Here is a 17,845-nt window from a genome sequence, read left to right as displayed (position 1 = left end):
TGGGAGCCAGATCTTCATCTTTTAACTGGTCTTCTCGGATTCTATCGTCGGACCATGATCCACAAGCTTGTACTCCAAGACGTAGGCAATCAATGATACCCCCCTTTTCTTCAACCTTGCTGCAGTGTTTACATTCCATTCTGCTAGGTCGTCGAGACAGCGCGTCAGCATTCTGGTGAGTTTGTCCTTTTCGGTGCTGTGTCTCGAAGTCATAGGTTTGTAAACGTTCAATCCACCTGGCGACTTGTCCTTCAGGACTTTTAAATGACAACAGCCATTGAAGAGCAGCGTGATCTGTCCTAAGGATGAATTTTTGCCCATATAAGTATTTGTGAAAATGTTGTATGGCATCCACAACTGCCAGTAGCTCACGTCTTGTGACACAGTAGTTTCTCTCGGCTTTGGACAATCTCCGACTAAAGTAAGCTATGACTCTCTCAGTTCCACCTATCTTTTGGGATAAGACAGCGCCTATTCCAGTACTGCTTTCATCGGTGTCAAGTATGAATGTCTCGCCTGGTATCGGGTAGGCCAGAATGGGTGATGAAACAAGAGTCTTTTTAAGTCGCTCAAAGGCCTCCTGACATTCCGTTGTCCAAGTAAACGGCCGCTTCGGTTCTGTCAATTAATGAAGGGCGCTACAGAGGCTAGAGAAGTTTGGTACGAAACGTCTGTAGTACGTGCAGAGTCCAAGAAAGCTTCTTAACTCCTGGATATTAGCGGGGATCGGCCATTCATTTACGGCTTCAACTTTATCCGGATCTGTGCTGACTCCTTCCTTCGACACGATGTGCCCAAGGTACTTGACGCTCCTTCTGAACAAGGAGCACTTCTTTGGATTCAATTTCATTCCAGCGTTTCTGATTCTTGCGAATACTTCCTTCAGGTTTGCGATATGTTCCTCGAAGGTTCTGCCTATGACGATAATGTCATTTAAGTAGACAAGACACGTGGTCCAGTTGAGTCCTCTTAACACATGCTCCATTAGTCTTTCAAAGGTGGCTGGGGCGTTGCAGAGTCCAAAAGGCATCACGGTAAACTGCCAGAGACCATTACCAGCAGAAAAGGCCGTTTTATCTCTGTCCTCGGGGTGTAGTCCTACTTGCCAGTAACCGCTCTTCAGGTCAAGGGTGGAAAAGATCTGTGACCCAGCAAGTGTGTCCAATGTGTTGTCAATCCTAGGAAGTGGGTAGCTGTCCTTGTGTGTGGCGTCATTTAATAATCTATAGTCGACACAAAATCTCGTGGATCCATCTTTCTTCTTTACCAAGACGATGGGTGAACACCATGGACTGTTGGATGGTTCAACAACCCCTTGCTGCCTCATTCGTTCTATGATGTCCATAGCTTCTTGGTGTTTTGCTAGCGGCAGGCGACGTGGTTGCTGTCGTATAGGCCTAGTGTTTCCTGTGTCTATTCGATGCTGGATTAGATTTGTCCGCCCAAAGTCCATTTCATCAGATGGCAATATGTCAGAAAACTCTCTGAGGAATTGTTCTGCTTTGGTGTACTGTTCTTTCGACAATATCGTTTTGACTTCTGTCAGAAATTTAGTAACCTGCGGTTCACTGGACTCGAGTCTTTCGACGGGGTTGTCACTGTTACAGTTTCTTATCATCTCAAGAGCATGGCAACCAGCGATGGTGCTACCTTTCCGAAAGTGTTTCTCTACTGTACCGAGGTTCATAATTCTTACTGGTACCATTAGGTCTTTTCCAATCGTGACTAGTGCCTTTCCTACTGCTATCCCGTTGGGGTTGGTGTCCAAGCTTTCTACCAGCGCTGTTCCTGTCGTGGGATAGCCGTCCTCAATTTTCCCCCAAATGATCATTTCAGACTTGGCAGGCAAGGTTGTATTTTCTACCAACTTAATCCTTCTGACTCGGCCATCTTCTTCATTCTCGTCGCCAAGCAAGGGTACTTCGAGGTCTCTACATTGTAAAGTGCCTCCGTCGATATTTAAGGAAAAGCCATATTTCAACATGAAGTCGAGCCCTATTATGCAGTCATCTGTGACGTCAGCAATCAGGAATTCGTGTTCGAATGACTGATTCCCGATCTCGACTGTTGTGTCGATCAGGCCTTTTATGGGCATCAGTTCTCCACTGGCTGTTTTCAACGAGTAGGCTCTAACTGGCGTTTTCTTGCTAATGTCCACTTTATCGGTCCGGATGACTGATCGTGAGGCACCAGTATCTAGGAGGAAGTGATAATTTTGACATCCAATTTTTCCGATGATTTTCAGACTCTTACTCTGTCCTAGCACGGCGACCGGGATGATGGTTGTAGGGGCTCTCATTCTCTGTGTCGCCGGGTTCCGCCCCTTGAAGCCGGCGCGTGCTAGTTTCCCTGGTAGCCCCGGGAACTTGGTCGTGCATACCTTTCTGATCTGTGATGGGTTCTAGCTTGTGGAAATCTTCTAGTGCAGCTTCTTTGTATATGACCGAGTTCACCACAATTCCAGCACCGTACAGGAACCCTAGGTTGATGTTCTGGTATCTGGTTTGTTTGTCGTTCATCTAGTGCCTCTGTCACCCTTCTCACAAGTTGTGCGAATTCTTCCTCTTTGACTTCCAACTTTCGGCCTTGATTAACGCTCCCAGATGCGTCTTTAGCGGCTTCATATGAGAGAGCGTATACGAGGGCTTCACTGGCCTTACGTCTACCACTAACTCTGGTGGCTTTCTTTAACTCGGGGTCTCGAAGCGCATCAATGAAGGCGTCTGTGATAATGACCTCCAGAAAATCTTGTGCGGCTGTTGGGTAGGCCAGATGTGCGAGGCGTTCGATGTCTGTCTCTAGCTCCTGTAGTGTTTCATCGAGGCGCTGTTGTCTGGTCTTTAGTTGCACACGATATACTTCTTGGAGATGTTCATCCCCGTATCGGAGTTCCATAGCCTGTACCAAAGCGGCGAAGTCTTGCTGGTTCGGTAGAGACTGTAGCAATTCGGAGGCTTTTCCTCTTAGGGATAACACAAGGGCTGTTGCTTTCTCCTCCTCACTGTTCCATTTTTTAACTTTGGCTGCTGCGTCAAATTGCTTCTTGTATACTGACCAGGACACAGAACCATCAAATACGGGGGGCTTCATTTTCCCGAATACTTCAGGTACAAATGACGTCATATCTGCTTCTGGTACATTTGTGTGCTTGCGTCAGACTTGTATCTTCATTTCGTCGATGGCCTTTTCTACTGCGTCGACCCTCTGATTCATCTGCTCGTCAATGCTGGTGATTCTCTCCTCCACAGCATGATTGCGTTGGTTCATTGCCAATAACTCCGTTTTGATTCCAGAGTCCATGGCGTCTATCTTGTAATTGGTGTTTTCTAGCCCCGAGTTCATAGCTGCCATCTGCTCCTGTTTGCTACTGGCGATTTGTCCCTGCATAGCTGCCATCTGTCCCTGCATAGCTGCCATCTGTTCCTGTTTGCTACTGGCGATTTGTCCCTGCATAGCTGCCATCTGTTCCTGTATGGTACTGGTGATCTGTTGCTGCATTCTACTGGTGAGCTGTTCCAGCAAGTCCGGTTCGACTTCAAAAAGGTATGTGTCCGGATCTTCTTTTTCCTTCACCAGTTCTTCCCGAAGGCGTGCTTGTAAGGTTTCTTTGTTGCCGCTTGTCTTCAGATCTCGACCACGGAGCTCTTCCTTCAGTTCCTTAACAAGGAGTTGGTCTAACTTTTTCGTAGTAGCCATTGCAGATCTGATCCCACTTCTGACACCAGTTGTTACGAATCTCACTATGCAGGCTCTCTGCAAACTGCACCATACACCACCAACTTAAAGAACTTGACAACTCTGGGCTTGAAAATAACGTAATAGTTTAATGTCAATAAATAACAGCCAATACTGTACAATTGGCAGCACATAACACAAGACTGTACAAATATCTCTCCGCTCTATCAACTCTTGCACTGGTCTCTCTGTCTCGTCTCGGACTTGTACTGAGCCGTTGTAACGAACTGTAGATTGGGAAGTTGTGACTGACTCGTCTCTGATACCTTCGCTCTTTATATAGGGTCCCTGCTGGCCTTCTAGAACCGGACAGAACGTCGCTCGACCATTCGGGGTGGTCAGATGACTACATCCCTCGTGACACTCTTGAGCTCTGTTCACGATGTCGATCCTTCCCGAACCATCATGTTGATACTCGTCTCGGCCGATCGTCGTAACTCGTCACGGTTGACCGCTCGTCTAGCGCTGGCCTGGGGCGATTTGCGTCGGCTGACTACACACACACACCACTACCCCCATCTGTGCCGCCACCAGGTTTATAACACTATATATATATATATATAAGTCGACCGGCGGCGTAGCATACACCGCTATTTGCAGGGCCGGCCTTAGGCCACTGCATCCTATGCGACCGCAGTGGGCCCCGCACTTTCATAGGACCCGCGCTAATTCTTGGTGTATAAATTATTAAATTAAACCATTTTATTACTTATGACAGATTTCCCGCGGCCTCCTGTCGATTAACCAGGAGCTCCTGGAAATCTCCTGAAATTGCTAAATATACGAAAAAGCCCTGAAAATATCCGGAAATTATTAAAATCTTTTGAAAACTCATATAAATCTCCTGAAATATATACACAAACATTTTCATTTTAGTGTGTCATTCAATATGAAAAACGCATATCCTACGCGAGACAAAAAAAAAAGGCATTATGCAATGCCCGTAATTGTGGAATCTAGTGAAAAGCTTCTCGAGCCTTAAACTAATGAAGAATTACTTGAGGTCATCAATTCTCAAAGACAGATTAAAACATTTGGTAATTGTGATCTATGTAGGAAACAGAATTCTTGTGATATACAGTATGGCTTCGCTACACGCCAGGCTAAGCTCGTGTAGTAATTCTGTGAGTAGTAAAGAATGAATAAAATGCAAAGACTAATATATTTTCTAATACAAACTCTTACTTTTCACTTATTATTCGTATCCCTACTAAAATTTGGCCCCGCGAAATCCGTTTCGCATTGGGCCCACAATGGTTAAGTCAGGCCCTGTCATTTTGGGGTGTCATTCAATATGGAAAACGCCAATCCTACACGCGATAAACAAATATGGCATTATGCATTAGCCTTAATTGTGTTATCTGGAGAAAGAAGCTTCTCGCGCCTCAAACTAATGAAGAATTGCTTGAGGTCAACAATTCTCTAAGATAGATTGAAACATCTGGTAATTCTTGCTATTGAGTGTGATCTATGTAGGAAACAGAATTATTCTGATATACTGTATGACTTTGCTACACGCAAGGCTCGTAAAATAATTCTGTACGTAGTAAAGAATGAATAAATGCATAGACGAATTTATTTTCTTATACAGACTCTTAAATTTGACTTATTATCCGCTTCCCTACCCAAACTTGGCCCCGCGAAATCCTTTTCGCATAGGGCCCCACAACGGTTGAGTCCGGCCCTGCTATTTAGGGACGGGTGAATACATATAATAAATATACATAGTAGATTAGTTGTTCTCTTTCCATGACTTCTTGGTCACTAACGTTAAGTCCGGCGCTGCTATTTAGTGTTTGTAAAATGTTTGCTTGTAAAATGTTTTACACGTTTCGGATGTTCCTTCAGAGTTGACGATAGTTTACTTCCTAGTCCAAACCACCCGCAAGGACGAAGGGGGATGGGAGCGGGCAGGGTTTGACAGTTCAGTGCGCAGCCATCCGTATCGACGTGTGAATACCCATTTGTTATCCCCCCCTCTTATTTTTTCTTGGGGTGACTATCTGCAGAAATAAGAGAGTGATCTTTCCTTTCCTTCTTCTTCTCGTCCAAACTCTTGGGGGAAGAGGAGAATTATATATATATATAGTTAAATGTTCACATTGCCATACCAAAGCCATTTCTAGTTACTCTCAACTCAAATCTATCATTAGAAAACGTTGAAGTTCATATCTATATTCAAATGATTGATTTAGAATTTCTCCTCGAGATAACCAAAGAACATTGGGTACTTGCCAAAAAAAAATATAAAAATTAGTATTGAAAGAACGATTTTTAGTGTCGAAATTTATTTTCACCCTTTTATCCATTTGTAAGCCTGCATGCACTAAGCCAGGTATCTTGCAGTGTCCTGTAGGGTTTGCCTGTCTTCGTACAGGGCAAACCCCCTCATTCAGCAGTACTAGTCGAATCTTCAAAAACATAATATTTACATCAGTTTTTTTTTTATTAAATTAATAAATTTTTACTATCTTAACTGTGAATAGTCCTTGCTTTTGACCTAACTGTATAAAATTTAGCTCTTGTGATATGAAGAAAGAGTAACCCTTGAAGGATTACGGGCACGACATGGACTAAATTGTGCCAATGGGCCAAAAACTAAAACTGTTCTAAAACGCTTCTGAGCATCCTGCAGTCAATGAGGATGTGTTCTACTGTTTTGTCTTCCATTTGACAGTGTCGACATCTGGGATTGTGGTTCTCTAAGATCATAGCGAAATAGGCTCCTATCGAACAGTGTCCCCTGGGAAAACGTGCTAAAATTGCCTGATCCTTTCTGTCTAGCTGCCACAACTCGTCCTTCCTGTTTAGGCGTATTAGAAACTTCCCGTCCCATGCTACAATGGTCCCAGCTGTCGTACCATTTGGATTTGACCCAATCACTATTCCTTGCTTTTGCACTCTGGTATGTTTGCGGCTCTTTTAGTGGGTCTAAAAGCGATCCTAGATTCACCAAAATGTCAGCTTTCTCGTTTCCTTTGATTCCACAATGCGTTTGGAATCCATTGCATCACCATACTTACCTTATGTTTTCTAGGCGCTTCACACACTTCATTGCCTTTTCGACAGCCTGTAGACAGGGGAAGCTGCGAACCGCACCAAATGGACATCAGGATGAAAAAGCTTGCAATGCAGTATATAGTCAAGCTAAAATCCAACCTCACCCTGCTTTGGACTCCATATTTAACCATACAGATGAAGAACAATACAATCGAAGGCCTAACGTCATAAAGCTGTTGGGCCTTCGAATGAGAGAATCCACCCAAACTTAAATGCTACCCATTGATCAAGTCTCTAAAATAGAAATCCCACAGAACCCTCCTTTGTTGATGAGTAAACCTAAATTAAATGTATCCCTTCTTAATTTTAAAAAAGGAAATACAGACCCAAACACACTACAAGTCCACTTTAGGGAACTACACCATTTACATTGACGAATCCAAAATGAATGGAAAGGTCGCATGTGCCTGCTCTTTTCGGAACAAAACAATCTCCTGTAGACTTCCCGATGGATGCTTTATCTTTACGTCCGAGTTACATGCAATCTCACTTGCACTCGTGGCCGTAAGCAAGCTTTGGGGCGGATGAAGACTGACATTCCATTGGTACATAAAAGCCTAAAGCTGACCATAGGGATGTCACCTTCATCTGGATCCACTCCCGCCATGTGGGCATAGAGGGAAATGAAACGGCAGACAGAGAAGCAAAGAGAGCCCTAAATCAAGCGGTGTCAGGAACCCTAATTCCCTGCTCGGACCTGAGACAGAGTATAGCCTTTGCCACCTACCGAGAGTGGCAGTGTCGGTGGGAGGTTGAGACCCCTGGACGGGTTGTGGCGGTCCACATCTAAAGGTTTGACAAGGTGTGGAAGCACGACCATGTCCAGACTAAGGATTGGCCAAACCTACATCACGCACTCATTTGTGCTAAAGAGATAAAAGAGTCCCCACTGTGTGAACACTGGCTCTTATCTTACCTTTGAACTTATCCTCATTGATTGCCCCAGATATCAGGATATTAGAGGGAAATATTTTGGAGCAGTCAACTTAAAAACATTGTTTGATAATGTCAACCCTGGGAAAATAATGGGTTTTACCCTGTAAGTGGGGTTGATTATGAATGTTTGATTTGTGGTATGGCAAAGTAATTGTGAGTATATAATATTTACAACAGATTTTTATTGGATTATATACATTTTTACTGTTTTTACCATCCGAGCTATGAATTAACCTTGTTTTTAATCACTTGGCTGTGTAACATTTAGCTCTTGAGGTATAAAATGTGAATAACCCTTGAGGGATTAAGAGTGCGACATGGCCTAAATTGTGCCGATGTGCCAAAAAAACCCAAGATATCAATTGCACCATAGCCAGAAGTCGTTTTGTGTTGAACTTCTTTCGTGGAGCCGTCCTGTAAACCTTGATGGTATCTTTCGGCTATTGGGCTATGGTTTCCCTCGCAATGCTGGTTAGTAGGTTTGGTGTTCATTTCTTGTTTACCTTTGGGTCGATCAGCGTTTTTTCGCACCTCTAGTAGGTTGGGAAATTTTGCCGGGTGTAAATACCCCGTTAAAGGGAGAGCAGCTCTTTCGTTGGGGAAGCCAAGTTCTTGGGGCTACCCCAATGCGGTCTGCTTTAATAATGTTCTTTTGAGTCGGCCTCTGCACACCCATTAGTTGACTAGTGGGCCGCCCTTTGTATTTTTCGTACGCTAACAAAACAGTCGTTCGTCCGCAGTGCCAGATAATCCGCCAAATTTACCAGCTGCAATTGGCATTGTCCGAAATGTACCACAGATTAATCTTATAGCTTGGTTCTGCAAAGAGTCTAGAATTGTGCAACGATTGTATGTGCGACTTGTTAATTAATGTATTTCTTGGTAATAATCTTTAGATGCTTGGGTATACTGTATGGTGTATTACATATGTGAGAACGAACAATGAACATACATCGTCAAAAAGGATCCATGCTCAATAACTAAGTTCACTCGTGATGAAATAGAATAACGAAATGAAATGGGCCACAGTTGATTCAGTAAAAAATATGATGTTATCCCTTCAAGAGCCTATCGGTAACTGTCGAAAACGAAATCTACATCAATAATCTCTAATCCAATGCCCATGTCTCACTAAAATGTTGCGTTCAAAGTCTGTCTACTACAGTGCGTCTCTAAACTAAACTAAGTGCCTAACATTTGCTAGAGCCGCTTTTCCTTTCTTTAGAATGGGATTATCGTTGCCACTCTCCAGGCCTTTGGGAATTGTGTCCAGGTCCGATTAAGCAATTAGCATAGTTTTCTTTGCACAAGTTTTTCAGCATCTCATTACTTACTCTGTCCTGCCCTGGAGCATTGTGTAGTCTGCGTTTCCTTAAATCGTGTTCCACCTCCATCAAAGTGAAAGCTGCAGTGAAATATTGGTCTCGGCCTCGCTGTTGGCTAAACTGCGTTTTTCTTTTAGCTATCCTGATGCGTCATTCTGGTCGACTACTTTAGAATGTCTCGTCAGACAGAAAGGCTGCCTGAAGGAGGTACGCCAGAAGCAAAACAGCAGAAGCGAGAAGAGAATACAACAAGCTCACTACGCTAGTGAGAGAGACAGTTGCAGAAGAATCGAGAAGAATCGCTGACCAAGTGAGCCAATGATTATGCGAGACTGGATTACCAGGCGGGCGCAAGACGTGGAGGCAACTTGATAATCTGACGCTGTGGGGGCGCCAAAGGTCAACGGCATCAGGTTTTTATAGTTGTTTTTTTTAACCCGATGATTTTGCAAGCTGATTAGTGGAATTGTAAAAAGCATCTTATATAACTCAAACACAGCGACCATCTCTTGACTTAAAATTTTCTTATTTTTTCTTCCACTGCAAGTGGGAGAGTTAGTGATGAGTGTGTCAGGGCTTACCTGACTGACCACTAATTTTTCCTCTCAAGGTGGATGACAAAATACTCAGGAATAAATCAAGACATAAACTATTAAGTGGAAAGAATCTAAAAATATTTTTTTAGAGGGGAAAGTCTCCTTCTATAGCATTTGAGCTTAAAGGACTAAAATTATTTTGACTAGGATTACTTGTTTTGACAGAGTACTAGTACACTTGTGCTACCATTCACTTTATGCAACTACTCAACAATCAGCTACTTGTAACCTATTATTACTAATAATGTATTTCTCTTAACTCCAAACTGGTATGTTTTCCTTAACAATAGACTAGCATTGGTCAACCTGGAGTAGATTGCCACTGTAGTCATGAATCTGAAGTATCTATTGTACAGATTTTGTTCCTCATTAATGAAGTAAGTAGAATTATGTCTTGCCATCACGTATAGGCTTGCTCATCTATCTTGTGTGCACATCATTAGGTTTACAATCATTTTTAGTATATTTTTAACTATGCTAATTATGTAGGTTAAATGGCTAAGTTGACTGCTGACATGCAGAGCATTAACACACAAGTAATTAATACCATTTTAGAAATCATGAAAGAGACAGAAACTTAATACACTTTTTAAATTTCACTGACAAAGCCAAGAAAAATTTTGGTTTGAAGATCACAATAATACAGGAAACTGACATGACCTTAAGAAATATCATCTACATTGCTGTGTAGTCAGCAAACTTTATGATGGGAATATCAGCTAATTGGCTCTGAATGTCATTGGTGTAGATGGTATACAATACTGGTGATAAAACGCACCCCTGCGGCGCTCCAGTGCTCGGCTCTCTCATGATTGACACATACCTGTTCACTTTTACATATTGTGGGCCTTCGGTAAGAAAGTGTAGATTCCAAGTTTGTTTGTTTTCGCTAACATTCAAGTCAGAAGTTTTTGTATCATGCGATGTGGTTGTATGGTGTTGAATGCGGATGAAAAGTCAATGAATAATACACTGGCGTAGTGTCAAGATGATGGTATAGACGATTCAGCATGAATAGTATTGCATCTTTTGTACTTTGTGACATTTTTTAAGCAAACTGATGGGGGTCAAGACCTGTTTCTACTTCTTTCAGTAGATGTTTTAAAATCATTTTCTCTAAGCACTTTATTAAAATTGGTGTAAGTACCACAGGACGTAGGTCATTGTTAGAAGCAATGATTTTCTTTTTGGGTACTGGAATTATTTCAGATGTCTTCTAAATGGTCAGTATTTTGTGCATTTGCCAGGACTTGTTGAATATAGCACAGAAGATATAAGCCAGTTGTTCCACACATAGCTTTACAAGTTTTCCACTTAATATGTCGAATCCCAAAGCTTTGGCAGTGTTTACTTGTTTGAACATTTTAGTCACTTCTAGTTTATTAAATAGTACTTTAGATTGGTCTAGATTGCTGTTGTCAAATGATGTCAATAAATGATGTTGGTCTTTTTCAAAGTTGTGGCAGTCAAAGCCATGGTAGAAATCATTTAATTCATTGACAAATTTTTTATTGTCTGCAGCACACATCGGTTCGCGCTTAGGTACCTAGCTAGTAATTTGTTTCAAGCATGTCCAACAAGCTTTAGAGTTATTTTTCTTGAAAAAGCTTTCAATTTTTTTCCTCTAATCTCTCTTTTCTCTTTTCTTTCAAATAATTTCTTTTAAGGGCTTTATTGGCTGAGGTGAATTCAGAACTGCTCTTGAATTTTATTTTCTTCTGTAGAATCTCCTCCTTTATTTCTTAGGTCATCCAGGGTGTATTATTACTGAATGTTTTAATTTTCTTCTTTGGTATAATCATGTTTTCACAGAACTGGATGTACGAATTGACGGTTGTGGTAAGTTCATCAATGTCAGGGCGGTTGTTTACAAACATGTCCCAATCTGTTTTAAAACCAGTTTATTCGTGGGTGTAAGATAGATCATTGTGTGTTCTGACTCTTCGAGGGTAAATAACGTTTGAGATGTGTAGGCCATTTTTATGTTGCTAAAGTTTTTTGTGCTTGTAGGACAATTAACATATTGACTATAAGAGTTTAGCTAACGAAAGATGATTGAAATCTCCAATAACTAGTCAAACAGAATCAGGGCTGATATATTATTAACATAAGTAAAGAATTCCTATAACAATTTATTGATTTATCTTCTAAAATTCACCTTCCAAACCCCCGATCCGTCAGTGTATTTCAATGACCTAAATTATAAAAAATAAAAAGTACTCATTTAAGGTAATGTGTTTTTAAAGATCTTAACTATTAATAAGACTGATTGTCTTCTCAGCATTATAAGTTAATTTTTGTTTTCTCTAAACAATAAGTTGTATCCACATTGTCATTACAGGGAGCCCTGGTCACCGTAACAAGTGATGATCAATTACATCTCTGGAATTTTCGTCAGAAACGTCCAACTATAGTACATTCTCTTAAGTTCCAAAGAGAAAAGTAAGCTTTACAGTAATTTATTCTTAGAAAAATTGTAGCAGGGTCATATTCTTAGTGAACTATTTCTCAGTACTCTCTTATTCAGCCATTTCTATATAGAATTTTTCTGTGATGATGGCTATAGACTCAAACACATAGGCTAGAGGGCAGAGTTGGTAATTTGTGAAGGCATAATTAATTATTAGTTTTAATTTTCTTGAACTTGTGTTAACTGATCACATTTTTTAGTGAGACAAATAATTAAAATTGTAAAAACAAAAATATGTTTGTGAAATTAGAAAACAAAAATTTTTTTTTCTTCAGAATCTCCAAATGTCATTTACCTTTTCAAAGTAAATGGTTATATGTTGGCACTGAGAGGGGTAATGTTCATGTAGTCAACATTGAATCCTTTACTTGCTCTGGATACATAATTAATTGGAACAAGGCAATTGAACTGTAAGTAACAGGCACTTTATTGTATCCTACACCACTTCATTTTTCTAAAATCAAAAATGCAAGTAGTGACATAAATTGTCAACCTAACTACTATGATAGCATGGCTGTGTTTACTCTTCTAACTATGAGAAAAAGTGTGACGAGAAAATGCATAAAAACTATCTTGTTCTGTCCCTTAATCCATTGAGGAGCTATCAGCACTTCTCAAGCCCCTTTCAGAATTGGATTGGTTGGGATGACACCTGCTTCCATTCCTTTACTAACTCCAGAAAGAACCTATTCTATTTTACATAAGGCTAAAAAGATATCTTTGAAACACAACTCCTGAATAAAGAAAAGACCTAAACGGGCTAGCTTTAATAAACATTCATAATGCAAATTTGGATTTCAAACATATTGTAAATATATATATATGTGAAGATAAACTGAAAATTCTGATAGTGTTTGTAATTTTATTTTATTTTCATTACATTTTTAAAACCTCCTCCCAGACTCAGATTAGCCAATTTTTAGTCCCGGGGGCGGGGTTGTCACATGTAAAAGTTTGAGAAACACTGGTCTTCATATAGCTTCAGAAATGAGAGAAAGATAGTTGGATGTTTTTAGACCTGTCTGATGAAAAAATAGGACAAACTGAAAGATGGTAATGTAGCTCCCATTCTCCTATTAAAGGAGGGTGTAACGATGTACAACAATCTGATTGGCAATCTGAGGGCTGCCATTAATGTCTACTGGGCTCAGTTTGACTCACTGACTGTGGTCAACTGTGTCATCAATAGTGTTTTGGAATCTGTGATGTAACATCCAGTTGCCTTCAGCTTACAGCAACAGTTGGTCTCACTTGATGTCAACAACACTGCACAACGTTTGACAGTGATTCGACTGGTTTAGGTGTAGAGAGGATGTGCAGTAATTGTGCCAAAGGTGCAATGTCTGTGCAGCAGCCAATGATCTTCAACACAAATCAAGATGCAGCAGTACAATTTTGGTGTTCTATTCAAGAGGATCACAATCAGTGTAGCAGGACCATTACCTGAAACCAAAAAGACATTCTTCTTTATAGTACTTTAGCAAAATATGTTGGAAAAGGTAAAATAAAATAGCCATGGACTTCTGAAAATGAGATATGACTAATGGGCAAATACATCATAGTTTTAATAGAATGATCTGGTATTACTGTACAGCCCCCAGAAACAAAAGGGCAGATCTCCAAATAGACAGAGAAGGCCCAAAACAGTTTCATCAAAAGGATCAACAATGTAGTCCAGTGATGCCCAACCTAATTTGACCTGTGGGCCATTTTAGTTTCTGACACGTGTGTCGCGGGCCACATGAAGAAATTGTACAAAGAGGAAATGAAATTGACCTGAAACAATTTTATTGAAACTTGTGAATCTTGTGCATTAATTAATGAGCTAATGGAAGTTTATCTCGGTTTTATTTTCTACGCTTCGGAAGCTGGCTTCATTTCGGTACTTAAAATGTGAGCAATATTGTTGATAGCTTTACCAACGACTCATTTTCTTGCCTATTTTTGGTAAATATTCCCATCGATCCTCCAATCTCCTGGCGTAATTTAACAATTTTTTATTCACGGCTCAAACCAAGAATACAGCCATATTTGTTTTATAACCCGTTAATATGTTGTTTTTTTTAAAACAGCCACACTTTACAAAACAAATATGTGGCTTATTATCATGTTCCACAAAAAATTAAAGATCTTATCACATTTCCTGGTAGATTCTAAATTCGTAGTCCACTTGTAGTTTCCTCGGCTCTCCCATTTTATAAAACTACACATTTTAAATGTCTTGGTACCAATACATCTCAGAAAATCCAGGGCTCTAACATATGTAAAGATACGTTTTTCATCTTATTTTTTTTTTTTCGAAAATTTTTTTAAAAAGTGGAGGGAAGCGGTGGTGGGGGTAGGGGGGGTGCTGGATGAAACCATGTCCGGCCCGCGAGCCGTATTTTGGGCATCACTGATGTAGTCTACCAGATAGTGAGAAGTCCAAGCTGAAGGTCATCCACATGTATGTTGGTGATTAAGAATCTGTCTGGAATAAACAGATCTAAGGAGGCAGCAGTGTTATTAATGAACTGGCAAACCTTTGTGTAAGATCAGCATACTATGATAAATCTAGTGTGATGTGTGAACAGATGTTAAGACTAGGCCTGTGGTGTTTCTACTGTTTTCTAGAAGCAGTTCACCACCCCCCCCCACCTCCTCCAAGCAACTAAAGGCTAGGCCTGTGGTGTTTCTACTGTTTTCTAGAAGCAGTTCCCCCACCCACCTCCTCTAAGCAACTAAAGGCTAGGCCTGTGGTGTTTCTACTGTTTTCTAGAAGCAGTTCACCCCCCCCCCCCCCACCTCCTCCAAGCAGCTGATACAGTTTGGAATGAGCAGCTTCACAAGTTTTTCCTGGGTATAGCTGTGTATGTTGCAAGCGACATAAGTGTTACTGGTTCCTTATTTTTCCTCAGGGTTGAATCCCAAAGGCCTTTGGGTATAGCTGCATTATGTTCAGAGTTTTCCTTCTCCTGGGTGGGTAGCTATAAGGTTGTTTTTGTTGGAAGTGGTAATAGATATAAGCACCTCACTACCTATAAAAATGCTTCTAGTGGCATGCATCTCAACTAGCCTCAGACAACCAGTCCAACTCCTGGCCTTCATCTGTGGCTCACATTTGGCCTGGTGATCTTAACACAGACAGGAGAAGTGGCTAAGGCGAGCAACTTGTGCCTAAACCAATAAGCTTTGGGAAGGATAGCTTTTTAATCTTGGCTGGTTGTTATTTAGATCAAGAAAAAAAAGCAGTTGATAACAGTTCCATGCAACTTGAATTTGTCATGTCAAGTTCTTTGAGTTGGTTGTAACTATTTGACTTACACTGCTTTTAAAAAATAGGGACAGGAATTAAAAACAACAACTTGTAGTGATATAGAGTTTTAATGAAATTTCTAAATGTGGGTATCATCAGGATTCATTTTGACATCTTTTTCAATATTTGTTCTGGATAGAATAATAAACTCTAATGTACATGTATCAGCTGTACCTTAAAAATATAGAAAGATAATTTGCATTTAACTTCAGCTCACGTAAGACTCATCCTGGTCATGTGGTCCATCTAAGTGATAACCCAGTTGATGCAAACAAGGTAGGATATTTTATTTCATTTTCCAAAATATTGGTTGTTAGGATGAATTTCTTTTTCATCTTTCCTAAAAATCTAAGTAAATATTTTTAGGACATTTTTGAATGCTAATTATCACATTATTATTTATTAACTCATGTTTGTTTGTATCTTATTTTTTTTATATTGTCAGTTCAAGCAGTTTTGGTGTATTTTTTTTTCTGTATAATGAAAAAAAAAATGGTGGTATTTTTTTAGATTATCACCATCAATAATATGATGCTTATTAAGATTTATGCTAATTTTTTTTACAGCTTTTAATTGGGTTTGAAACTGGTGCCATAGTATTCTGGGACTTAAGGACAAAGTCTGCTGAATACAGATACAACTCTCATGAGGTTCGCTCTTTATTGAATAGTTGTTTGGGTTAGAGTTATCTTGATTTATTTTATAAACTATATGTTTTCCTTTCTTAATACCTAGATTTGTACTTTGCTTGTTTTTATCTATTATAAATAAACATTTCTATTGCATTTCTTTTAATTTTTACAAAGCTCTGTCTGGTAAAAAGTTTGAACACATAATTTCTCCCGCACCCATTCCAGATCAAATTTGTTCACTTTAGATAATACATCAATCAATAAAAAAAAATGACCAATTAATTTAGAGATTCAAACAAAGGGGAAAGTTTCTTTCTTGAGGCCTTAAATGAAAGATTGGCTCTTTAAAAAATGATCAATTCGATTATCATTCAATAACATCAGATAAGTCAGGTTCATATTGAACCATATCTTCTCAATCATCATTTCTTTGAATACATTTGAATATTAATAATGTATTAATAACAACATTAATATACACTTGTTTCTCCATATTATGTGGTATCACGTCGTCAGTCTGCCTAACAATATAATAATATTGGCAAGACTTTTGATATGTATGTGTTTGTTGTTTTTGTAATGGCATAGATTGGGCTGTGGTTGTTGATAGTTTTTATTTTATAGCTTCTGATATTCTTGTTGAAAATATTGAAAGCTGTTTTTTTCCTTGCTGGAGAGGACCACTACGGGGGGCTTATCCTGAACTATCTTAGTAACCTTGTTTTAAAAGTATTTTATATTTTGCTTGTTTTTTTGAATAGATAGTTTTAGATTGTACTACTTTTATTTTTCTAAATTGCAGAACTAATATTACATATATATGCATTTAATTTAGTTTTCTGAAAACCAAAACCAAGGTTAATATAACATTTGCCTACTTAATAGCAAACTTTATAATGAACTTGTTCTTTTTACTAGCAAGAATTTGCACTTTTTTTTTTGCTATTAATATTACACTTGGTTTTTTTTCTGAATAGTAAGGCTGATTCACACTTTGTTTTTCAAATGGGTTTATATAATTCAGCTCATTTTTTTTTTTACAATACCTCTTTTCTAGTCAGAATTTCATGGAACCTAGAATCAGCCTGGATGCTGATCTCAACAATGGCTCTAGCAATTTTCTTAGAAATTTAATGGTTGATGTATATAGCTGAGAAAAGAATTACTATCTTTTTGGCCTCATGGGGAAAACTCTAGTTTGACCGTTATAATTGGTCAAAGTAAAAAATAAATAATAGTAAATTAGGCTCTAGACTTAGAAGATCTTAGATCTAGAGCCAACATCGGTTTTGAAAGGACTTTTGCGTTCTTGAAAGGACTATTTTTGCGCAATTTAAGTCTAGATTTAAAGAGGTATCTTAGGAATTATTCAATAATAGTAAATAAAAAAAAACATGGTGCAGTCAGCCTTAGTGTACGGATATTACGTGATAACTGATTAAATTTAAAGTTGCTTCAAGTTTATTGAAATATTATCTAAGCTTTACTTATATCTTTACATAAATCTAATATAGATTACATCTAGATTCTTAGGTTTAGTGTTAGATCTAGATGTCCATATAATGAACATACCAATAAATAATCTCACAAGTATGCATTCCCCCTGGCCAGATCAGAAACATTGTACATTCAAGCAGCTGACTGTATCACAGGTTTGATACCCAGTTTGAACCAAAGATTATTTTAATTATTTTTAAAAATTATTTTATTATATTTTAAGTTAAGTAATTGAGGCATTGTATTTATAAAAATGTATTTTTCAATGTTTTGTTTCTGATTAATTTCAAAATATTAAT

At 39.2% G+C, this 17,845-nt stretch overlaps 1 protein-coding gene across 3 annotated transcripts in view; it reads left to right on the top strand.

Annotated features, from left to right (window-relative positions):
- LOC106058560 (syntaxin-binding protein 5-like) overlaps positions 1–17,845 on the top strand; it is a 92,860-nt gene that overhangs the window by 24,606 nt on the left and 50,409 nt on the right. For all 3 annotated transcript variants that reach the window (XM_056032533.1, XM_013216016.2, XM_013216017.2), the window contains exons 3-7: positions 9,948–10,029; positions 11,994–12,094; positions 12,398–12,532; positions 15,630–15,693; positions 15,984–16,067. In XM_056032533.1, the coding sequence (XP_055888508.1) occupies positions 9,948–10,029; positions 11,994–12,094; positions 12,398–12,532; positions 15,630–15,693; positions 15,984–16,067 (466 nt within the window). The remainder of the gene's footprint in view (positions 1–9,947; positions 10,030–11,993; positions 12,095–12,397; positions 12,533–15,629; positions 15,694–15,983; positions 16,068–17,845) is intronic.

The sequence above is a fragment of the Biomphalaria glabrata genome, chromosome 6 (assembly GCF_947242115.1).
Source record: "Biomphalaria glabrata chromosome 6, xgBioGlab47.1, whole genome shotgun sequence".
NCBI classification, from domain to species: domain Eukaryota; kingdom Metazoa; phylum Mollusca; class Gastropoda; family Planorbidae; genus Biomphalaria; species Biomphalaria glabrata.
Note: the sequence above shows the minus strand (reverse complement) of the source record. Positions and strands in the feature narration are given on the sequence as shown.